At 39.0% G+C, this 25638-nt stretch overlaps 1 protein-coding gene across 1 annotated transcript; it reads right to left on the bottom strand.

Moving 5' to 3' along the window:
* Window positions 1-1426: 1426 nt before the first annotated feature.
* Window positions 1427-21571, bottom strand: LOC121639728 (zinc finger protein 561-like). The gene is made up of 10 exons (XM_041985190.1): window positions 21308-21571; window positions 19554-20018; window positions 17228-17413; window positions 16568-17142; window positions 16375-16477; window positions 16011-16071; window positions 15844-15914; window positions 10226-10280; window positions 8340-8525; window positions 1427-5758 (listed from the first exon to the last, which is right to left on the bottom strand). The coding sequence occupies exons 2-10, from the start codon at window positions 19786-19788 to the stop codon at window positions 5107-5109; spliced, it is 2124 nt and encodes a 707-aa protein (XP_041841124.1). The 5' UTR covers window positions 19789-20018; window positions 21308-21571; the 3' UTR covers window positions 1427-5106.
* Window positions 21572-25638: the final 4067 nt, after the last annotated feature.

Below are 25638 nucleotides of genomic sequence, written 5' to 3' on the forward strand. Positions count from 1 at the left end.
TTCTTTTAGCATTTTGCACCACTCTTTGTTATGGTCATTGAAAAGTATTTTTATTCATTTTGTTTTAAGAGCATTTAATTTAATTTACAGCTACTTTAAATTCAGTCAACTGTTTTAATAGCCCTCAAGGCTGAAGGCTGTAAATTAGAACTTTCACTTTGGCTACTTGACAAAAAAAGATGATAGAGATATATATTGTATATTATGATTCAGGCAAAAAAAAAAGAGATATGAAATTTGGTTCATATTGCCCAGCCCTAATGGTGACAATCTATGAACCTTTGTAACATTAACCACATTCATGCAACAGATCACTGGCTTGAGATTCTTGCTTTCCAGTCACTAAACTTCACTTCCCCACACTTGCAGTTCTTTACGTTTCTACAGTGCTTTTACCAAAGAATTGTTAGGTTAAAAAGGAAGTCATTAGGGTTTAAATTAATGTATATAGATAGGGCTACATGTTACAAAAACATAGTTACACAATTACAAAAATCTGCCCTGTTATGGTTTATACAATCTTATAGTGATGCATCGTGAAAGAGAAACAGCCTTGGAAATGGTCACCATCTACCAAACAGGGATTGTGAAGCTATTGCGTACTTGCCAAATGTACTTTTTCACTGTTGGCTGATTAAACTGGATTGTGAAGATATATTGTTTGTTTAAAATGAACACTTTTGGTAGTTTAGTGTTGAATTTGTTTTGTTTTATAATGTGTTTTCCATGAGTTAAGGGTAATTTTAGGACCTAGATTTTTTACTGAGCAATGCTGTTGTGAAACATGCAGAATGTGTTTTTCGTCTTACTGAATGTATGAAAACCAAAACAGGTATTTTTCCTAAACCTAAAAAGGTTTAGAATCGTCCTTAATCTTACCAGGTACATTCGTTTCTAACTAACCAGACGTTTTATGTTGTAAATCTTACCAGATATGTGCTTTCCTAACCCAACCAGATGTTTTATTTCCTAAACCTAACCAGGTATTTGCTTTCATAATGCTAACTATTTTTTTATTTTCTAAACATAACCAAATAGTTGTAGGGTTTTGGTGAAATCAAGAAGTTAAGAAAGAGGATTATTAAAGCAGCAGAAAATTAATAATTTGAAAATGTTACTGAAGGAAAAAAGTTATGTTCCTACTTGACATAAATACCCACATCTGACATTTTTGAGTTCCTGAAAAACACTTATTAGTTCTGGGTGGTATAACGGTTCATACTTAATAACATTTTAAATTTTTTCTACTATGTAAATCATTGGTTTAAATAACCTTAAAATGTCTGATGCAACAGGAAACTGAAGGGGGGCAATTTTAACTGCTGCAAACATGCAGTAGAGCAGTTGTGTTATTGGAGATATTGGAGAAAGTTCGGATGGTGACGCTGTAGCAGATGTTGCAGTTGAACATGATGACACAGAAGAATATTTGCACTATATTGCGTTATCTTAGTTGTATTTAAAGGGATGCACACGAACCAAAACAATAATTTACTGCAAATCCGGTCGACATGAGCAATTTGCTGCACCACAAACATGCTTTGGAGTAGCAGGAAAGTAATAAACTGAGACTAACACGCTCCACATCTTCTAAAACTGAAGAAGCTGGAGGACACTCCAGTCAGATGCCACTCGTAGAGGTACTATGACAAAAAAGTAAGCAGCATCAAGATCACCTACACCACCATCATCCATACAGCCAAAGACCTGGTTCTGATAAGTTCTGTAGAGAAAAAAAGATTCAGGGTGATGACGAAGACATTAAAATGATTTTGTTTCCTCTTATAATTCTTATAACAATGGAGTTGGTATTCTTAGCCACTTTACTGCAGTAATTTTCTCTCAGTCAGTAGATTGTCAAAAACTGGAAAAAATGCCTTAAAATCTGTGTAATTTGTAAAATTACAGTGATATAATTTTGGTCATACCACCCAGCACTTCCACATTTTGTCTTGGAGACTTTGAAAAATTGTTTTCACCATTTTTTTTAGATGAGGCGAATCTGAACTGGTTGCAATTTGCCAGTTTTTTTTCTATTTTTATTTCTGAAAGATTCATGTTTCCAGGCTTTTGTTGACCTTATCAGTTGAGTATTTTTCTTAAACATAGTCCAAACTTGAACCAGGCTTTTCAACAGCACTGAACTTCTGTATCAAATGTAGGTTTTCAATGATAAACAATTCATTTTCTTTAACATTTCACACAGCGTCCCAACATTCCTGCAGATGAAACTGCAAATAAATCTGACCATAATTGTTAACTCCCATGAAACATAATTCAGCAGAACACAGATTTTCAGCCTGGATCACTCAGTTTTAGTCAAATTTCATATGTTAAACTCATTTCTGGTAGCTCTCATGATACTTTCACAGTTAAATAACAGGCAATAGATGCAGTGATACTGAAATGTCCTTAAAAATGTAGCTTTGGATTTCTCATTATTGTTTGCTGCCCTCCACAGGAAGGGAGGAGGCAAAGTGTGCAGCATGGTTTTAAATCCAGAACCTGATAGGAAATTTGTACACACAACTTTGTTCACCTCTCTGTAACACTGCTAAAGCTCTACAATTTACTAAATAATAGTTTCTGAAATTAATGTGTCCCACTATTTAAACCATTAAACATGCCAGTCATGGATCTACTGGTAAAACTGGATATTATTATGAAACCTAACCGGGTTGAATTTATTTGGCCATAGGTTTCAGCTTCTCCAAAATAAAAGCTCTCATGGGTTAGTAGAGTTAAAGAAATGGCTTCAGTGTTCTTAATCATTTTTTAGTCTCTGCAATGGCAAAACAACATTATAGTGCAACTCTGAGACGTATTAGACTCCTCTAAGCCCAAAGTATGTAAACACAAATACATCATCAATATACAACACAAATATTAGAAATTTCCTCACTGTCCTCCAGAAACAATGCACCTTTAAAAATCCTCAAAGAAAATATGCTGAACGATGTTTTTTTTTAGTATAATCACAGTTACTTTTTAAACTGATCTGTGATTTGTAGAATTTTCCACCAAATTAAGACCCACCACCTCTGTGCATGCTAACCTGTTAACCTGTTAATTAGTTGTTCAGACTGGTGCCATGTTAAAAGCGATAATCCCTCACAAAGATGCGTCACATCCTGATCAAATATCAATCCTACTATAAACTATATCTAATGACACAGCTGCACTGCATATTTGATGCTAATCAGCAAATATTAGCATACTATGCTAATTTGTTAGCCTCCAAAGCTGGAACTCTGAGCTAGCTGGGAATGATGTCACTTTCAAGTTCATAATATTCCAGTTAAAAGTTGAAAAACCAGTAAGATTTGCGCATTGTTGTGTTGGTTAGTTGTTATTAGCTAAACAAAATAGTAGCAGCTATATTTTCTCTAATAGACGCTGGACAGTAAAATGTGTTCAGATGATGTAATGAAACACAATGTAAAAAACCTGCAAATAAAGAGTTTATTGGGCAACGGTTACCAGTTAACCTTTTAATATTCTGCTCTGCTGTTCAGTAGAGCCAATGTTTCTGTGACTATAGTAAATTTTATAAAAAAAACTGTGGAAGTAAATCTGCCTGAGCCATCTCGACCGCTTACTTTGGGTATGTAAAACCGAACTTTAGTACATGCTATTCCATTTCTGTCTCAGATAAGTGAGCTATTTTTAATGTATTATCAACTATAACCCCAGCAACATGAGTTTCTGCGTGTTCCGTGTCTTCTTCTCTGTTTTGGGTGTCGTTCTGTGGAATCGTTACATTGCCACTTACAGGCCTGGAATATGTACTGCAGTATTTTTAGTGGTTTTTGTGTGAACAGACACATTTCTTGAAATATTCTGTCTTTATGGACGGAAAACCCTTTAAAAACTAAACCGGTTTAGTCTCAGTGTGGATGTAGCCTGCCTGCTTAATGTCTGTACAGCCCCGTTTCCAACATGGATCCTGGTCAGTAATTTTTTTCTTTTTGCATGTCTGCCGGCAAAAACTGGCAAGGGTGCCAGGATATCCAATCTAACTGGTCCTACTTTTTTGGGGGCTCTTGAGTTGGGGTCCCTGTTTTTCCAATCTGATCCAACAGTGTGGAGCTTGACACACTGCAATCTGTTGGTTGAAAATAATCCTTTGCAACTCAGCAATAAGAATAAAATGAGACCTGCACCCAGATTAAATATAGCACAGATTTTCTGTTGTTTAAAACGACATGCCAAGAAGGAAAAAAACAAACTGCTAGATGTACACTATACTCTTCGTGTTCTTCGTTATAATTCAAGGAAGGCATTGCGCTGGTATGACATCACACCATAACGTAGCTGATGCATCTATTGCTATCCGGCCTGTACGCTGCATATCTGTTAAGGGTATAGTTAGCTGTAAAAATGCAACAGAGATCAGAATTCACTAAACCAAACTGTATAAACTGTCCTGTCCCGATCTGGATCCCTTGGTGGAAATGGTGCTTAAGTTAGCCTTGTCACTCTGAAGCTATTTTGATGTTAAAGCTAACCTTTAGCTCTAAGAACTGCTGTGTCAAAGCTTAGCCTCAAACAACACTGTGTGTATTTTCTTCCCTGAAACTAAAATGTTGTTCAACTTGATTTTAAAAATGTCTTTGAGCAATCACCACCCTACTGGTTTGACCTTTTTTTCAGTAAGACGTTCACTCTTACATCAACAGGAATGTTTTTCTTTTACTTAATGAGTGATCTTTACACCAAAGCACCTGGTGCTCTAAAGGAATGTTTTTAAATAGAATTTTTAAGCTCAGGGTTTCTGGAGGACGAGAGACAAGCAATAAATATGTCACACGGTTAAATAGCTAAGAATTTAGAGCTTATATGACAAGCTAAAGCAGGCAAAAATGCAGCAAAAATTACGAGCATAATGCAAAAGTTGAATAAATACAAAACGTTCCTATCTGTGTGTGTTTTCAGTGCACTGAGCATAATAGTAGCTGTTTGACATTCTCATACATAGTGCTGAGTGACAGTACCTTGGATACATTAGAGCTTTACATCCATCACTTAAATAGTCCAGAAGATGGATAAAAGGGATGAAGGGACAGGAAAGGAAGAAGAGAGGAAGGAGGATGAGAAAAAAAACATTTACAAAGAAGTTGTCAGACCGAGGTAACCGAGGAAGGAGTGTTTAGTTGAGGAAAAGGCAGAGGAGGAGGATGAAAGTGAGTGTGGTTTCAGAGAGATGAGCGTTGTGATGGGGAGGAGTGGGGATAAATCCCTCCATCCTGCGCGGTCAGAGAGCGATGGCTGAAAAGGAGGATGAGAGAAGAAGGAGGAAGCAGCAGTGTGTGTGCTGGGCGGCGTGTGCAGCCGCTGAACGTGCTTACTCGCACGCTGATTGTCTCTGGGCACGTATGACCGGTGCGTGTGCACGTCGCCGGGTGATTCTGTTGCGCTCCCGTTGCCGTGCGCGCCGTGTTTCACCTTGCAGTGCAGCCGCAGACTGTCCCGCCGCTTGGCGCTGTAGGGGCACAGGTCGCAGGTGAAGGGCCGCTCCCCTGTGTGCACGCGCACGTGCTCCACCAGCTTGTTGGCTGTCCGTGTCAGGTGGCCGCACCGGTCGCACCGGTACTGGTTGCCTTGGCGATGACCCTGGAAGTGAACCAGCAGCTCCTGTTGCCCTGGAAACAACCTCTGGCAGATGCGGCAGCGATGCTCAGAGGTGCTTTTCTCTGGCTGGGTTGCCACGGCAACTGCCAGAGCACTGCTGGAGGCGGCAGGAAGGGTGATGGGGCATCTGGAAGTCAGGAGGGGAAATTAATGACACACACACACACATCACATGAAGAAAAAAAAACTGAGCACACACACCCAAACTTAAATTAAAAATGACCAATTATAAATGTGTTTATCATTAATCACTTTTAAATAATAAATAAATCCCCAACCTTATTTTTCATTAAAAAATTATATTGAAGCGGTCTAATACACACATTTTGAATGATAATTTTTCAATTATTAACCCATTAAACCCTGAATTTATTTACAATTATATAAAATCAAAATAATACAGTAAATAAATGTGCATAAAAGCAAAGCTAAAAAGACTGGTTAGCTACACGTTAGCTACAATGAAATATTAAGTAAATAATAAACAATAAATGAATAATAAACTAACAATTAATAAATAAATAATATAAAAATAAACATATAAATAAAAGTAATTTATCAAAATTAAATTAGTTGTTAAAATGAATAAAATGTAAAAAGACCAGGGTTGTCGCAAACTTACGATACTATACCTCAAGTATGGAGGAGCGAAACTGCCAAAATTAAAAATAATTACAGAAATATAAAAACGGCAAAAAAAAAGAAAGATGTGTCAATAAATTATACAGTAAAATTTTAGTTTTTCAATTAAGAAACCTATAAAACATTAAACAAATTTAGATTTCTTTTGCTATTTTTCAGCTGTTTTAATTTAACTTTGTGCTAATATTCCTATTTATTTACTTTTCCATGTCAATTTCAGTTTAATTTATTTATTTAATTGAAGCTTATTTTTATTTTTTCTCATTTATTTTTATGCCTGTATTTATTTCTGCATTTTTTTCCTTTTACATTTTCTTATCCCAAACATTATTTATTTCTGTATTTTACTTTCATTTAACATTTTAACATCTAACATTTATTTATTGACACTTTTTTTTTATTCAGTCGTATTTACATCCTCGTTATTTCCAATCTTGCATTTTATTCAGTTTTATATTTTTCCAAATGTATTTATTTCTGTCTTCTTTTTTGCATTTCTGCCTCATTATGTAAATAAGGGGGGGCGGCTTTTCAAGGCGTGTCCTCGGGGCAGATCCTCGCCTATTGATCAATCAACACTGAGCCGGTCACAGGCTGTTGTTGCAGGCAGAGCTATGTAGCCGATCCTGTTGGTCTGGCTCTGCAGAGTGTGGCTTCAAGAGGGAAATTAAGGTTTTAAGTCAGTAGAACCCCGGCAGAAATGTCTGACTTTCAACAGGAGATTGAAAAGGATCGTCTTTTTTAGCTGAAAGATCATTGATGACTGTTTACTGTTTGGCATGGATGCAGTAACTGTGAGGCTGTTCCAGCTGCAGATGTGCACAACTAACAGGCTGAAGGTTGGCTGTGATGCTCAGAGAACGTTGCCTGGATGGTTGGGATGAGAACTTTTCTAAATGTTCTGTGAACATCCACTAAAGGTCACAAGTAAAATATGAAGAACCTTTCCCGACCACCTTTTCCCTTCTTCCTCTCTCGGTCTACCTCACCCACTGCTCCCAGAAAAAACCAGCTTCTCTTGGATTGTAGAGCATATCCAAGCCTTCATTTAATTCAGTCATCATACAAATTTGCCTTACTTGTAAGGATATACAGGGAAAATAAATAAATTCAACTACTAGGTGGTTATTTTATTTCATTAATTCATACATCTCTCATTGTCAAGTACCAGCAGTCAGGACAGGGCCGACTGACCGAATGCACTGACCCTTTCCCGGATGAATCTCCCAGCTCTTCCCCAGTCAACTTGGAGCATCATTTTCTCAGTTTTGCACCATCTATATTAACTCAACATCACTCAGCAGCATTATCCATCCATTTGTTAGCTGTACTTGCTTTATACACTTTGATTTAGTGAATAAAAATGAGTAAAAATTGTTTATTTCGACGACAGGGCACACTGCACTGCAGCGTCGCATTTGTGAAACAAACTATTTTTATTTACCTAATTGAACTGTATAAAACAAGTACAAGCAAGTAATTCTTTTATCATTATTATGTCAGTAAGCAACACTTCATAAAGAAAATATTCACTAAAACTTAATTAAGTGGGCCAGGGTTTGTAGGCCTTTAATTATTTTATATCTATTATCATATGTTTTAAATTCTGGTTTTATCCCAAACTTAATATTGCAAAACTGCAACCACTAGTAAAATCTTTAGAGAATTAATTGTTTATAGTACAAGAATTATAATATTTGTGTGAAAAAACAGTGGTAATCAAATAGATGGAAAAACAAAGATCAAGTTTATTATTGTTGAAATAAGGAAATATTCATATTTGAGACCAAATCTAAAGATTCTTACCTGTACAGTCTTAATGAATTTTAACTTTGCAGTGTTCAATATTTTGGCCAGTGTATTAGCAGAAATGCCTCCTGTTGAGTTACTACAGCAGCCCAGAAATGATGAACAGAGAACTGGCTGTTTGGAGGGACTGCTGTTGTCAGATTTTAAGATTTTCTGCACAACTGACCTTGAAGTCAGCTCATCTGTTCATCATTTCTGGTTGTCAAGGAACAACATGAGCAGGTTTTTCAGGACTTAGACTATAGAAGTGAACTCACCTCAACTCTCCTACATCTCCCTGTATGTGCGTGTCCATATGGGCCCTCATTTCTGCCTCCTGATTGGTTGAGAGGTCGCACATGCAGCAGTGCAGTGTGAAGGAGTTGTGCTCCCATTGGCGGTGCTCCGTCATGTGACTCTGGAAAAGGGCCTGGCCTTCAGTCTCAAAGCCACACACGTGACACCTGACAGCAACAATGCCAGACAGACGTGAGGCAAGCAAAGGATGTTAGTAACCATGGTAACAGAGACTTACTTTATATGGTACATCCAACCTTGGTAAAATCCCTTGTTGTACTGCTGGCACTGCTTAACATTTTTCTTTTATTTATTTACTCTCAGTTACTTTTTATAAAGAAAATAAATAAATAACTAAAATAGAAAACTTAATCACACTACTTGAACTATGTCCTGACTTAGAGAAAGTCCATCTCGCCCTTTGTTCTGTGTGGGTCACTGCTTTAACCTCTTCAGAAATTAGTTGCTTAATGAGAGGAGGGGAGGGGGGACGTCGGAGCAGAGGAAGTTACTGGATCTTCCTGTTTAGCTGCGAATGTTTTGCTACCAGCTTTCCGAATAAACACCACACAGCTCTGCTAGTTCCAGCAGAGTCCCATGTCTGCTTCACCACTGCTGGGTAAAGTGAAGGGAGCTAAGCCTGAAATTAGCTGCTGCTTCACCCAGGAGGAATCACCTCTCCACCACCTTCTGACCTCGGTGTGGAGGTGGAAGGTTTACCAATGGTTTCTGTCTGAGTTTTCACCGATAGTGGAACCAACAGATCAGAGCTGCACAGTTACTTAACGCTCAGAAATGTTGCTTCAGGAGCAAAAAGACCAGACGGAGACACGAGGAAAATAACTGCTTTTGTTGTTGCTTAGCTATCCTGTGGGCGAGGTGTTTAGCTCACGTAGCATAGCAGCTGCTCCATTTAAGCAGTTTGATCCCGACATCTTCCTGACCCACTTCCTCATCTACCCGCTAAACAATAAAGGACACTAGAACCCACACAATGTTCAAAATATGACAATGTAAAATGCAGCAGCACGTCTGGTCTTCAACCAGCCCAAAAGAGCTCATGTCACTCCGCTGCTAATCGCTCTTCACTGGTTTCCAGTTGCAGTGTATCAAACTCAAAACAATAACCCAAACGACTTCGGTCTACCTTCACTCCTTAATCCAGAACTGCAGAATAGAATAGAATAGAACAGAATATACAAATAACAACTCACACATTTTACAATTTCCATTTGGAGATAAAGTACTTTTTCGTTTAATTTTTGATGACGTCATAATGACGTCACAACTAAATGATTTTGAAAAGCCTGACTAGTTGACTTTAAAAAATAGCATAAAACGACCATCCCTAATAAACATGCTGGAGGTGTGAAATTTCACAGTGAATGTGTAGCAAGATAATAACGTTGCATGTTCAACATGGTACACAAGGTTGGCGTAAAGCACCAATAAAGAAGAGGAGCTGCAGAGTCATTTTACAGATCCTATTCATAAATGGAAAAGGTAGCTGTGCATTTGTGCTGTAATTAAAAAAAGCAAAATACATCAAAATATCTCTTTAGATGCAAAAGTCAAGGACTCAATATTTTCCAAAAGAGGACAAATGTGACTGTTACACAATTTCTGGCAGGACTGGCGTCGAGTTGAGCTGAAGTTAAAACAAGTTAAACTTGGGCTCTGTGAAGATGCTAATGTGTTACAATAGGAGGGAATCTGGTAGATGGCATCAAACCGACCACCTCAGGCAGGTTACCAGACGTTCTACAGACTGATCAACGTCCTGTCCTTTAAATGGCTGCTACCTGGCGTTCAGTATTGACACAGAATGAGGATTAAACCAGAGAAGAAGAAGAAAGGTGTGTTTTACCTGAAGAAGTAAGAGCAACCTGTGGTTTGATCTCTGCTGAGGCTGGTTTGGGTTTCTGTGGAAAAAAAAGGGAAAAGAAAGTTGTTTTTAATTCTGCTAATAAATTCATGAATAAGTTCATCTTTATTATAAACCCGAAGGGCGTTCTGTGGCAGCGTAAATCCAGAACACAAACAGAAGCAATGCACTGGAAGACAGTCATTAAAACCCAATAACAGTAACAACAAGGGAAACAATAAAAACACTGCAGGCAAAGTAAATGCACCAATTCCCTGAAAGTATTCATCAGGAAGTGTCAGCGCAGGATAGTTTGTGCTGGTAGAAACTCGTATGAGGCGGCCTGCAGTGACCGGAGGTTTACAGTAATGAGGAGCGTGACAATTATCAGCCTCCTGTGTCTGAACCTGCATCACTCAACACTTCAGATTTAACACACGAGGAAGGTGTGAATAAAAGCTGCATGTCTGCAGGGTGTCAGAAGGTGATGTTTAAAACGTTTTCATGTCTTTTAAAATGTCTATTTTATACCAGAAATATAAAGGAAGACCAGAAGAGACTCTTTGGAAACATGATTTGATTTAAACCTTTTTACAAACAATGCCATGTCCAGATTTGTTTAAACCACCTCTCAGTAATTATCCTCATCACAGCAATCAAACAAGTTTATCTCCTGGGATTTTACACATTCTTCTAATATAATTTCCAGGTTTTCTGACTCTGAGGCTTTTTTTTTTATCTGTCATTCCCTGATCTTTTAAGAAAAAATAGTACATTAACATTTTTAGGAGCCTATCTTTCTGCCGCTCCTCACTTTCTGCCATGGTATTGTCATTCTCAATCAGAGAAAGGCTGATTTAAAAAAGTGAGGGTAAAGCAAAATTTGGCCTTGATCGGCATCATTTTAGGCTTCACTGTGTGTATGCAGGATTATTCATGATGCATGCGAAACAAATCATGATAAAGTGAAGTTCTGGTAAGAATTTACTGCAATTCCTTTAGACAGATAAGAAATAACTAAAATATTATTTTTTAAAATGTATAATTCAAAAGTAATTGAACACAAAAAAGAGGGTTGAGCGTGAAAATCCCAGCAGATCAGCAGTTTCTGAAATACTCAAACCAACAACCACGCCACATTCAAAGTCACTTACTGGAGCGTCTTCTTGACTAGAGCCCCCTGTACATGAGTTACATGCAATACAGAAGATGTTTGCAGGCACCAGGAAGCAGCAAAGCTAACATGTTGCATAGCAACATGACGGAGAGAAACTCAGCTAAAAGACTCAACAAAGTACTGGCATCCAAACAAAACACAGTACAAGCAATTAAATGGGAATGTAAGAAAAGCATAATTTCTCCACAAACAAGGAGACTGCTGATTACAAACACGTCCGTCTCATCGCGGTGGGACAGAAACTCTGGGGGCTAGCAGCCAGAATCAGAAATCAGGTCTTACTTTTGCTGTTTTGTGGTGAAAAGCTTCATTCCAGCTCTTGAAACTCAGCTCATGTGTTCTCCCATGGTGTTTCTACGGTGAATGTAGGGACTGGATCCTCCTGACTCTGACCATTAATAGAGGTGTCCATCATCAACATCAGCCAATGGCTTCCTGAGATATTTACACCTCTATTAAAACACCTGGAAAACTGCTCAGGTTCACTTTTTTAGCCTCCATTTTTTTTTCACAGTTTCCACTCAAGACATCACTTTAGTCAGTTAAACTGGGCTGCTATCTTTTGGTTTTCACTGGAAGTAACGTGGTTTTCTTTGACGTGGAGATAACTGTGTTCCAGGTGAATTTACTCTTACACAGTAAAACATATCTTGATGCTGATACTTCAGTAGTAATCTCATGTCTCAGCTTTCTGTGGAGACCAAGATTTTACATACAGTTTTGTAGTATTTGCAGATATACTTAATTTATTTTGAATGTCATTTCTTTCTGATTCTGATGCTCAGTTTGAACTTATATACCTAATAAAATGGCCGGTGAGTGCATGTCTTCAGTAATAATCAGTGAGTTTTGGTCTCTCAGATTAAAGTACTAAGAGACAGACTTCATGTAACATCCAGACATCTAATATTCGGAACATCAGCATCATCCTCCAGTGAACGAGTTGAGTTTGAAATGCTGAAGTTTTGGGAGCTCCCATCTCTCCAGCTTGTGCCAGTTTTCACTGTAAGTTTAGTTGGATCAGTATTTCTGCCTGTCAGCTCCTTTAATCCCTCCGCTCTGATAGACAGTGTCATTTTTCATTCCTGCATACTACGACAGGATTGGCAGGCAAACACATCAATGATGAGCAGAACGCGGTGACTCAGTGTGTGATTAAAAGAAAACAGTCCCACGAGACACTTCTCAACACTCAGAGATTTCTACGCCTCTTCAAGCACAAGAGGAGTGTTCGCTGTTCTCACTGCTGCTGTATTCTGATCTAAACAATGTGAGAGTCGTGCATCCTACTGTATCTTAGTACGAGTGTGTGCGCTGGCTGTATTCTAAGAAAAGCATGCTTTATTCACCAGATGCTTTCACCTTTACCTGTGTGACGTCCAGGGTTGTTTCATTGGTTTGTCAAGTCACCGTCATCGTCATTACAAACATCATGGATCCATTTCCATATATCAACATTGGGTGTGTTATCTTTACACACAAACAGGCATTTAAAAATATAAAATCCTAAAATACTTTTTGTTCTAACCTCGTTTCACTGAGGCTTTTTAAAAAGAAAACATGCAACAGGAGTCATGAAATGTGATGAAACAGGCGGTGATACCTGTAACCTTTCTGCTACAGTCTTAACAATCGGAATTTACTTCATTTAGGTTCTTCTTGTTTAATTAAAATAAAATAAAAGTAAGAAGAACTGGTGCTATTTTGTGAAGAATCAAGTTAAACAGACACACCGGTCAGGTAAGGAGTCAGTGCATGCACATGGACATGTACCTGTTTATTATCCTCCTTTTTATTCTGTTGTTTTTAATTATTTTCTTTTTCTTTCTATCTTTAAACTCCAAAATTTCTCTTCTGCCCGCCACTAGGAGTGCAGATGGAAACTAAAAAGCTATAATTTGGTGCAGTGCATCTCTACTCAGTCTGGTCTGACTTTAAAGTTTTACTGTAAATGGTCTCTGACAAATAAACTATTAAAAAACATAAATAAATAAATAAATAAATAAAAGAGAGCTGAGGATCACCACCAACTCCTGCCAAACCTACAGCCATTGTATACCTGGTGGGTTTATAAACAGATAAACTGATGCTTCTGGTGAATCTTCCCGTTAGCTAACGTCTTGATCCTGTTTTGTTAGAGGGACATACCCACCAACTAATGCAAGTTTACTTCTGTACCTACATTAATCCTGAAGGTAACTTACTCCACAGCGAGGAAGTAACCATTACAAATAGTTTCTTATTTACAGCACCGTACAGGTGTCCTCCGTGGACATATGATCAGTATGTCCAAGCAAAGAAAACTGTTCATTCCTTTATGATTATGAAACCTAATGTAGAATTCTTGGTAACTATTTAAATCAGCCATGGCTGGCAGGAGTTAATATGACAAGTTTCTGTAGTTAGATAAATGATTATTTCTGCTTTACACACAGTTTTAGTTTTGGAAATGAAGAACACGAGGCTTAAAGTCACACAATCAAACAGGGTAGTTTAAAAACTCAGGGGTGTCAAACTCATTTTAATTTTGGGGGTCACATACAGCAGAATTTAATCTCATGTGGGCTGGACCAGTAAAATAAAAACCTATAAATAGGAAAAATTCTATTTTCTCTCTTTGTTTTACTGCAAAGAAGCACAAGTAGATCATTAAGTTGTTTACATTAACTTAACTTATTTTACAAAACATATTATGAACAACCTGAAATTATTATTTTATTTTATTTTCATGTGCATTACAACATTATGGATCTACAAGATCACAAAACATTTCATCACAGGTACATGGAACTGAAAAACACAGTATTTCACGTTATGATTAGGATAACTTGTAAAGATGAGTACATACATTTCTAGATCTGCGTACTCATCCTAACCACCTGAACTGACTGACATCATACAAACCTATGTATAAAAATGATATGAGATGAAAGATAACCTTTAGCTGATAAATAATGAATTACTTTTATTAAATAATTTATAGTTCATTTCTTCAATATAATTTCCACATTCTCCAAATCCATCCTGCAGTCCAGACTGCACCCAGTTGCGGGCTGGTTTTGGCTCCCATGGTTGTTAGTTTGACACCCCTGCTTTAACTAGAAACCAATTTCTGTCACAACAGTAAATTAGGGATGGGTGTACCAATACTCTGTAATCAATACTTCCATATCTGCCTCTCAAAATTTTGGATTCAATACTTCTTGGAATACTACGATACCTCTGTGTTGATAGAAAATGTGCTATTTGTTTTCATTTGTGAGAGTTTTAGGCAATAAAGTTATGTGTGAAACCCAGTTCCAGTCTATTCCTGCTGTCTTCCCAGTCACATGACTGTGGCAGCCTATCAGATGTCATGATGACGATGATGCTGTTGGTGTGAGTGATGATGTTTTAAAGCAGGTTCTTGAGCACTATGTTTGTTCAATTTAATAAAGCGTAATCATTTTATATTAATTTGTAGTTTAATATTTTTTATTATTATTTTAACAAAATTTATTTTCATCTTATTTCTATTAATTTACTTATTAATATATTTTATTATAATTTCATAAGCACTACTTCCAAGTATTTAAAATCATGAGTTTTATTCATATTGCACTTATTATATTAATGCACACAGTACAATCATGTGATTTTCCTTTAAGGGGCAAAGAGTACTGATATTGATGAAAAGTACTGTAAATGAAGGGTATTATATTATATCGTTAACTCAAAGATGAAATCATTGTTCGGAATATCTGCATGTACATTAAAACCACCTCATTAACATTGTGTTGGTAAATGCGCTTGTACTTATACAACGCTTTTCCAGTCAGTTTAACCCCTCAAAGCGTTTTACACTACCTGTCACATTCACCCATTCACACACACACACACTCATACCCCGACAGGCACATCGGGAGGCAGCGTAGGGTTAAATGTCTTGCCCAAGGACACTTTGACATGCAGTCAGGGGAAGCCTGGAATTGATCAACCTTCCGGTTGAAACACCTGCTCTTCCTCCTGAGCTACAGCCGTCCCTGTATGCTGACTAAAGAGCCAGACCATCAGGGTTGCGTCCTCTGTGGGTGTCTAACACCGAGGCACAAACTAGGATCTGGGAAGTTTGGAGTTTTGAGGGTAGGTCCATTCCTCAGCAGGTTTTCTGTTAGGACAAACTGTCGTGCTGGGGTATGAGATACTGTCAGAGAATACTACTACATACCAGAACTTAACATTCCCAGGAAAACACTGGTTTGTAACCAGATTATTAATAGTTGGGCAATAAATCAATGCCAATCAATCAAATGTAAAATTTAAAAAGATCAGAAAAGATCAGGTCCTCTGATGACCAGCTGATGCGACGGACATGACAGAAAGCATTTGGTGAATAAGGTAGACGTCACAGCTCCTGTTTCTGTTCTCAAACACAGAACGTGTCAAGATGTGCTGGGTTAATTACCATCTGAAGGTTCCTGGGAGGTCAAGAATGGGGAAGGGCGGAGTTGGTCCACGTTCACCTTCAAATCAGGACTAGAGAGACGAGCACACACACAGGATATCGTCAAAACAAAGCAGATCAGAGGTACGTGTGAGATTGTTGATTGATGACAGGAAAAGTGCCGCTACCTGCTTCTGATGGGCGGAGTTGTCCTCTCCACCTGCTGATTGGTGGACTTACTGACCTTCTCTGCAGACACACAATAGAAAAATTATTATGGTGCTACCACAGCACAAACAGGACAACGTATTGTGGAGAAAAAGGACAAATAATGAACCCAAATCATGTAAATCTGGGTGCTGAGCCTTGGCTGGCTTCCCGATGTTAATGGAAATTACTTTAAATGATAGGAACTAAAACAGGTGAAGGTTCAGATTAATTGCGATATTCTAAAACTGTGAATCAAGCTAAGTTCCTTTACTTTAACTCCAAAATTAAAATAAAGAACTGAAAATGATTGTAATAAGTCCTTGAGAAAGTTTGTTTGGTTACCTGACAGCTGGTGCAGCAACGTAGACGCCAGGTTCACCGACATGTCCTGCCACAGCACTGCTCTGAGGCACTGATCAGCCATCTTGGCTCCAGAGGTAAGCTGGTCCTCCATCTTGGCTCCAAAGAAAAGCTGCTCCTCCGTCTTTGCCCCGGAGAAAACCTGGGTGGCCATCTTGGCTCCAGAGGTAAGCTGGTCCTCCATCTTGGCTCCAAAGAAAAGCTGCTCCTCCATCTTTGCCCCGGAGAAAACCTGGGTGGCCATCTTGGCTCCAGAGACAAGCTGGTTCTCCATCGTAGCCCCTGAGGAAAATTGGTCCTCCATCTTAACTCTAGACAGAAAATGGTTGCTCATCTTCGTTCCAGAGAGCAGCCTCTCTGTGCTTTTCACATTCACGACAAGCTGCTCTTTCATAGTAACACCATGATGCTCTATTTTGACTGGAAACTGAAACTTGTTAGCTCCAGAGATGCCACTAGCTGCTGTTTTGGAGGCAGACTGGCAGCCTCCAGCGTAAAATCTGTCCTCCATTTTGAAACCAAGGAGACACTGGTCCACCATTTTGGCTCCAGGGTGCAACTGTTGAGCTACTTTGTTCCCAGTGAGATCCCGACCTTCTGATTTAACAGTGAACAGATGATGGCTCCCCATCTTTTGGGTCGACCTAGCAATCTCCTCTGTAACTGGTCGACTTTGGGCCACCGTGCTGACATCCATTGGCTCTTCTTCCTCTTTGAGCCGTAACACCTGGCTGCTGACTTCCTGACGCTCTGTAATAGACATGAAGTAAGTATGTAGGTATTTTTCCTTTGAATGAGTTTTATTTGTACTAGTTTTGTGAAAGCCTTTTGGTACCTGCTAGCTTCCTTAGAAGGTCTGAAGCCAGTGTGTCGGTGGCTGTGTTGCCATCGGGTGTGTGTGTGAGGGACGGCGGCTCTGGACTCGCCCCGGGGCTGTCTGGGGAGAGTGCAACCCCAGGCTCGTCCTGCTGCTCAGCCTCCTCTTGGCTCCCAGGATGCATCTGGGCCTTCTGAGTGGCCTCTATAGAGAGAAGAGGGAAGAGACATTGAGTTAGTGGATGTGATTTGATTCAAGTTAAAGTGAAAAGTGCTCTCAGTGTGTCACAGCAGCACATGTTTGATAACTGCAGGACTAAAAGTATGTGGACACCAGGACAATGTGTTACCAGCCTCCCCCCTTTTGGTTTCTGGATTTCTACAAAAAATGGCTTTGTTGAAAAGAGTCACATTTTCTAGTTTAACATAGATTGTCTTTTTTTAAATGTCCTGTTTCAAACCATTTGTCTTCCTTGTCCAAAATGTGGACATCACCAATACTCAAAAGAGAGTCCCTTATCTTTAATATCAAGGTGGACATGTGAGTCTTGACCTGAGGAACTTGTTTTCTTGTGCTGCACCATGAACTTTCCCTACAGAAATGTCTGCACCATGACATGTTGCCTACAACGTTGCTCAGCTTGTGTTTAGGCGTTTTATAACATTTTATGTAGCAGACACAAAAATATCTTTTTTATGTGTAAGAAACACAACCTAGTTCATACCAAACCCTGCAACAACCTCAGGCGGAAACTAGTTCATCATGTGGATAAAACCTCAAACAGCATAGGCTGAAATTCAGCCCCATACCATGATAGGGCCGCCACCTTTAGATTGACATTCTCTTGAATTCTTCCCTATATAATATAAACTATTTAAACCAAACTTTGTGAGACCTGTTGTCACTGATTTTCAGTCAAGTTCTTGTGTCATTTGGCAAACCTAAACCTTCCTTTCTTTTTCTAAAGAATAGCTTCTGACAGCCACCCTCCCATGGAGACAATTTCCTTTGAGGCTTCTGTCAATGGTGAAATTAGAGGGGAGGTCCTGGGGGGGCCAGGCCCACCCCAGTTCTGATAGGTAGCTTGTCAAGTTCATTAACTTGGAAACCAAATTAAATGTCAGTCTTCTTGCTTTTATCACTATTTATTTCATTATATGATCTGTCTATTTTTCAATGTAAAACTGCATGTAGAAGCTCAGTCCTGTTAATCCCAGTCAGCATGCAGACATGATGTTTCCAGGACGGCCTCGGCTGTCTGATTATGAGGCGAAAACAAAGTAAAATGAATGTATCAATAGATACTACAGCATAAAGGCCAACCAAAACAAGAAAATAGAATTTATGACTAACAGTACTTTGTAAAAATAACACATACAAATAACAGTGACCCAGCCTTTTCTCATCTGCACATCATTCTTGATATGTAGCTTATAGTCTTGCTTCAAAGAGAAAAATATTGGCATTGAAACAAACACGCAACAGAAACTATTTACATATTTAGACTTTTTCCTCCGGCTGTTTTTACATCCATTTAAGATACTATTTATCCTCAATATTCACAAAACCGACTATAATTTGTTTTTGGGCACCACTGTGCATCAAAAACGTGGTCTTCTTGACTTTATTCCAGCCATAGAGGAGCATTGTTTTTCTTCTTTTCAGACAGACAGAACTTCCTGTTACTTGTTGATCTTTGTTTGCTTCTGATTGGATGTTACAAATCAATAAGCAATCTAATTGGTCGCAAAGTTTGACATGAAGTAAAATCATAATAATCACATAGTAGTGATAATGATGTCCAGATACATCTCTAAGGTCCTGTGTCTTATTTCTGGTTTGGATTGTTCTTTTGTCCTCCATTTGTCCAGTGTCTTCAAATATTATCACACCATGCTAGGATATGCCACATTTTCAGCTAATCTTTGGGAATTAACTTGTTGGTGCAAATATATAATCTGCCAAACTGGGTTTTATTTACAGTATATATGTTTGGATCAGGACTTTTTAACAATACGTTTAATTCTGACAAATAACAAATATGCCAAAAATAATGTCAGTTTCTGAAACTGGCACACGTACGCATCATGGCAGCCTTCGTGTGCGAAGCTAATCAAGATAATTCAACCCTGTCAGGACTTAGTATTTCTAACCCTAACACAACGTCCTGTCACACATTTGTCATGAACTGGCAAACAGCTGTTGTAGATAAAGATGGTCCTGGTTATTTTAGTTTATTATTGTCAATAATAACATTAATCTCAACAATTCGGAAATTAAAGCTGCATACGAGGATATTTTTCATTAATTATGCCGGTGGTGTCGCAGATGAAGTGTGTGTTACCTGAAAGCCTGATGAGGAGGTCAGACGCCATCTTGGTGGTGACATCAGGGCTGAACAGAGAGGTGGCTGCTGGGAAAGGACTCGAACCTGCGGTGTGCGTGTCCGGCGTCCGTTCAGGCACACTCAGCAAGCCCACATCACTGCCGGAGTGTGTCTTTGTGCGTGTGCTTGCAGGGTGTGTGTGTCGTTTGGCTGCATCAGAGGGAGGCTGCAACACACTCGACCCACGCTTCATTTTCCAGAGTGTTTGTGTATGTGTGTGTTTGAAAAAAAAAAAAAAAGAGTCAAAACTCAGAAAGAGAGGAGGACAAGAGAGAAGGAAGAGGAGGAAGAAGAGGAGGAGGAAGGCAGCACTGCTAAAATAAGATGACTGTGTTTTCTAACATATGGAAGCGAGGAGGGCATGGTAGAGAGAGAAAAAAGGAATGTGTGTTTCACACCGAGCTGTTGCTGGCTCTCATTGACCTGAAAGGCAGAGAAAGAGAAGGACAGAGGAAACGAGGGTGAACAAGGGCAGAGGGAGGAAAGAAGATGGATCGAGAGAGGAAGACACAAGGGGAACAGAGCAGGCAGGATGAAGGGCGGAAGAGAACAGGGGAGAGAAAAAGAAAGGGAAAAGAAGAAGAAGAGGAACATGAACAAAGTGAATCTGTGAATGAATAAATTATTGAATGGATAGGGTCTAATAATAAGGGGATAAATCACTCTGTTATCACCATGGTAACAAACCCAGCTGTGTCATCTCCTGCCCTGACCTACCTGCTTGCAAACAATCATCAATTATGATCAATAACTGTCAATAACCACTTCAACCTGCCAGCATCTGTTAGCCCTGATTATTTAATGCACATGCATCACGACTCTGGATCAAAACGTATGTAAATTCCACAGAAATTATTCACATTTATATTTTTATTTGCAATACAAAAATATTTAAAAAAAAAACAATAAAAATATGGAGGTCAACTAAAATAAAATATAAAGTCAAATTGGAAATTTTTGCTGAATAACAATTCAATTAAATAACTCCATTGAAACAATAAATTTCCAAATCCCAACTCTTTTAAATCGAGTTGAGCAATAAAATAAAATAAAACTAAAAAAATAAATAAAAAATAAATGTAACAGGCAGGTGTTTATCGCCTCGGTTTACTCACCAACCTCGACCCCGTTTCGTTGAGCCTCGCGCCCCTGTCTCTAGGCGACACCATGCGGACTGCTGCCGCCGCATCCGGCAGGGGAGCGAAAAATCACTGGGCGCCAGTTTTTCCACAAACCCCCTTTCCCTCCTCCTCCTGTCCCCCCCATTGTCGGTCGGTCGGTGTCAGAACCCCCGGAGCCCCGCTGTTAGCTAGGCACCTCTTCCTGTTACTGCAACATGGCTGAACGGCACTCCGACTCCCCGCCACACCGAGTCAGAAAGTCATTCACCCGTGTGGGATGTCGGTGCGCTATTTAGTGTCGTTAACTACCAATTCAGATTTTTTCAACGGTTTTCCCTCGCGCTGCTTCCTGTTAACGGGAACAAGGGCAGGTGTCAAGAGCCCAACCGCCCCCCCTTCCACCTCCGCGCGCTCCCTCCTCCCTGTCTATACTCTCCTCTCCCGCAACATGGCTGAATGGTAACCCGACCTCACAAGACCTCAAAAGTCAATTTTCACGGGTCAGTTAGCATCATTACCGGCCATAGCTTGCACCAAGCCGCCCCGGGATGAAACAGTTCTCTCCCGGCTCAGCCTCCCTCCGTGACTTACCGGTACCATGGGGGCAGGTGGCGGCGCTGGTGGTGGTGGTGCAGTCCAGGGCATAGCCTATATATAGACTATAGATCTCTTCCATGTCAAATTCGGTCTTTTTTCTTTTGTCACACCAGTCCTCCACGGTTTCTGCTCTTGTTTCCGCATCCACGGTGTGAAAGTAATACAGAAATGACTCCAGCGAGGAGATGATCCGTCTCCTCTCCGAGCCCGAGGATGACGGGTCGGTCACCGAGCAGGGCAGATGGAGGTTTCCGCCTCCTCTATTTCTGTGTGTGCGTGTGTGTGAGTGTGTGAGGGGAGATGCAGTGTGTCTGTATGAGACAATTACAAGATGTACGTTTTAACAGAGTTCGCACAGCACTTTACATCAGTAGAAACCACAAAGAGATTAAGCTCTATAAAAAATAAATAAAAAGAATTTGTTGGAATTTATTTGGTGTCTTCTTCATTCCTACTCTATAGGCTACTGGCAGCAAACAGTTGTCATTTGGAGCCTGTTAAAGTCAAGCTGTTAGGTAATAATAACTTTTTTTTTACAATGCTCTGCCAATTTATTAAATCTATATTTTATTCCAAATAGATCTTAGCATAAGTTGAAACTGGGGCGTTTTTTCATTTTATGGAAAAATTAACTCATTTTGAATTTGATGGAACAGCGGCAACAAAAGGCTGGAAAAAACTATTGTCTCTAACAACTGGAGGAGAACTGAACAACTACTTAACTGGCAACTGGTCTGTAACATGACTGGGTAGAAAAGGGAGCATTTCAGAGAGGTAGAGTCTCTCAGATGTAAATTGGCAAAGTTCTGCTTTACACTTCCAGCATTTTCAGTATATACCTGTTTTATATGTATGCTTTGGTAAATAGCTAAAATAACAAAACTTTTGTAAGTTTGCAGTGTACATATCAGATGTTGAAACTGACACATTTTACCACTTTAATGGAAAATATGAGCTCATTCTGAATTTGATGGCAGCAAACATCTGTAGAAGTTGAAATGGGCAACAAAGGACAGGAACATAAATTGGTACAAATAAATAACCACTGGAGGAGTTCTGACAACTAATTAGTTAAATTGGCAACAGGTCAATAACATGACTGGATATAAAAGGAACACTGAAGAGAGGCAGAGTCTCTCAGATGTAAAGATGAAGAGAGATTTACCAATCTGAGAAAAACAGTGTCTAAAGCTGTGGAACAATGTCAGAAAAATGTTTTCTTAATATAAAAAACTAAACTTTCCTCTGTATCTGGTTGCGTGCAGGCACACGTGACATATGTATAAATGACTAAAACTGGCCTTCAAACTGTTTATTGTCGACATAAAAAATTGAGTCCCAAGGCTCAATGAACAACAAATCAAACTGGAAAAAGTTTGAGGAATTCCTTCACCAGGGGCAAAATGTTCTTCTCTGATTTACAATATTAATAGCAAATCCAACTGGTTCTCATTGCCTGATTCAATGAAAAAAAATCAAGTTTGCCAAATACCTTAAAAAGATGGGGAATCTTGGCAGTGAGTAAGCTAATTCTACAGGAGGCTAGCAAGGTTTATTTTAAAGTATACAGCATTAAAATGTGGAGAAACATAGGATGTAGCCAAACTTATTTTGTACCGGAAAACATAAGAATGAACAGAAAGGGAGATATTTCTGACTTTCTTGCAAAGAAGGACCCAAGACAGACCCCAGCCCCTCCAACTCTTGTTATGGAGCTAGCAACACAAGTCATTGTGGTCAGACACAAGGTTCCAGTCTAGCACCACCAACACACAATAAACCAGAATTGCTGGTGGGAGAAGTCATTGATCCCCCTACTACCACATAAAGCTCCACATACTGTGTCCCAAAACAACCAACCTAGCTTATAATGGACCTTTTTGAACTTGTTGTAAATATTTCCACTTGGTGATCCAGATTATTATTGTAAAGATATTTTATTTCTCATGTTTTTCTAAAGCCCCATTTCCACCAACAGGGGCAGGTCGGGACACATTTCCTTGCGTTTCCACACATGAAAACTGGGAAAGGTACCCCAATATCCAACCTGACCTGTCTTACTTTTTTGGAACCCTTTCATTGGGGTACCAATCTACCAGATCCGACCCATAAAGGTGTAGCTTGGCACCCTGCAATATGTTGATTGGTTGAAAAAAAAAAATTGCTTCCTGTGCAACCTGACATAGAAACAAAGCAGGAACGACTCCTTGTTTAAAGCAACAGATTTTCTTTTTGTTGATTAAATTTCCGTTTAAAGTGGCGTTATGAAGCACCACCAAGAAGAAAGAACACAAACTGTTGGATGATCACCATTTTCCCCTGCTTCTGAGTTGTGTTTTGGTTATACTTTAAGGAAGGTGTTGGGCTGTGATGCATCATGCTGTTATGTAGCTGAGACATCTAACGCTATCTGGCTGATACTACAGCTGTCAGGTAATGGCTGTGGGAATGCAACGAGAAAACAGTTTACAAACCATATCTGCACCCTGACCGTCCCATCCCACACACAGTAGAAACGAGGCTTAATGCGACCACAGTTATTACTGCAGTGGATGTGATCATGTGTGTTAGAGAGAGGAACACTTCATTTCCTTAGTATATGGCCCCCTGATTAAGTATTACCCGGCCACCCCATGTATGGAAGTCTAGCTCTGCCACTGCAGTGAGTACAAGCAGTGTGATAGAGAGGGAAGATGTAGGGGGATGTTGCTGGTTCTTTCGACAGAGCTCTGGTCAGAGAGAAGGGCACAGAGAAGTCAGTTCCAGGCACACTTTAATAGTGAAGTTGGTTCACAGGACGGTGGTGGAGTTTGTATAGGTGTGTATGTGTGTGGTTTTTGTTTCTGCACACACACACGGGTGACCATCTCTTAACATGTGGTTTCAGTACAGAGGATACGCTCAGAAAGGAACATCACTAATGCGCAAGTTTAAAAATAAAATAACTTGGAAACATAAAAGACTTTCCAACAAGTTTATTTCCTGGAGGCACAAACAGCTGATTCCCATATTGCATGTGCCTTACTCGTCTCCTTACACACCTTAACTCACCAGGCATAACACCTTTTTTGCTGAACTTATTATCCTTTCTTCCTGTTTGTGATTTTATTCAGCTGTTTCTAATGTGCAACTTTAAAATGTCAGTGGGATCACAACTATTGTCAAACCAACAAACATGCAAACAACACGATGTTCATTCCTAGATAACCAAAGGAATTGATCCTGTACACTTGCTGGTTTAGACTAATCATAGTTGGACACCTGGATCTTGGGCCCTAAAACTCTAAAGACAACATCCAATCAAACCCTGCAGTGCTGCTGAGCTCCTGTTTGTATTTTACAGCGTGCAGTACCCTATTTCAGCCAACAGGTGGAGCCACAGTTTTCTGTTTATGTTTATGTTATTCCAGGATTTACTAGAGAAGGAAGTAAAATGCAATGTTATGTTTAAAGTAATGCTTTTGTAGTTTGAGTTTAAACAAAAATACAACACACAATAACCTAAAATCCAGACAGGTATCGAACACATCCAACAAAAAAACACTGATGCATCAAGAACTTGATTCTTATTGCTTACATGGTTTTACAGAGATTGTTGGTTTTCACCAGATGCTTTTCAAAGAGGATGATGATTTAAAAAAAAAACTGATATTCTTTTATCACCTTTTTATACCTGTCTCTCTTAAACACAGTTTAAAAGAGCACATTTTATTTAAATAAATTTGCCTAATTTCTTCTTGGACTTAAGCTTAAAAATCTATAGTTTAGATATTGATTCCTGGTACTGGACAAGCTTTACAGTTCTTGGTCTTCTCTCAGTCAAAACTACAAATTACACAGCTGTGTTATAAACTGAATGAAGTGGAACATGTGCAAAGGGAAACCTTTGAATAAATGGGACAGTTGTACATGTGGATCAAAAGATGTTTCCATCTTGAAGTTCCTTTTTTGTCTATTTTTTTTTAACTTGAAAAAAATAAATAAAAATTTGATTATTTATGAAGAAACGGTTTACTTTCCGTAGGAATTTGTTTTCAACTCCTCCACCGTATCAGTTTCTAAATTTCAGGGGTTGTAAGTTGCTAAAAGATAAATAGAAATAACATTTCTGTCATTTTACTGTGAAACATAAAACAAACATTTTCAAATAAAAATGTTAAACATTTGTACAGCAATGTCGTAATGGTAAGATTTTTTAATGCAAACAATTCAGAGATGAATAGATTTTTTCCCCTTTATAACCATATCAGACAGGAGGAACACAGTGGTGTGTAACTGAGTAAAGTACCTCTGCTTAAAGAACTGTGGACTAAACTGAGATGTTT

This window comes from Melanotaenia boesemani, chromosome 5, assembly GCF_017639745.1.
Source record: "Melanotaenia boesemani isolate fMelBoe1 chromosome 5, fMelBoe1.pri, whole genome shotgun sequence".
Classification (NCBI taxonomy): Eukaryota; Metazoa; Chordata; class Actinopteri; order Atheriniformes; family Melanotaeniidae; genus Melanotaenia; species Melanotaenia boesemani.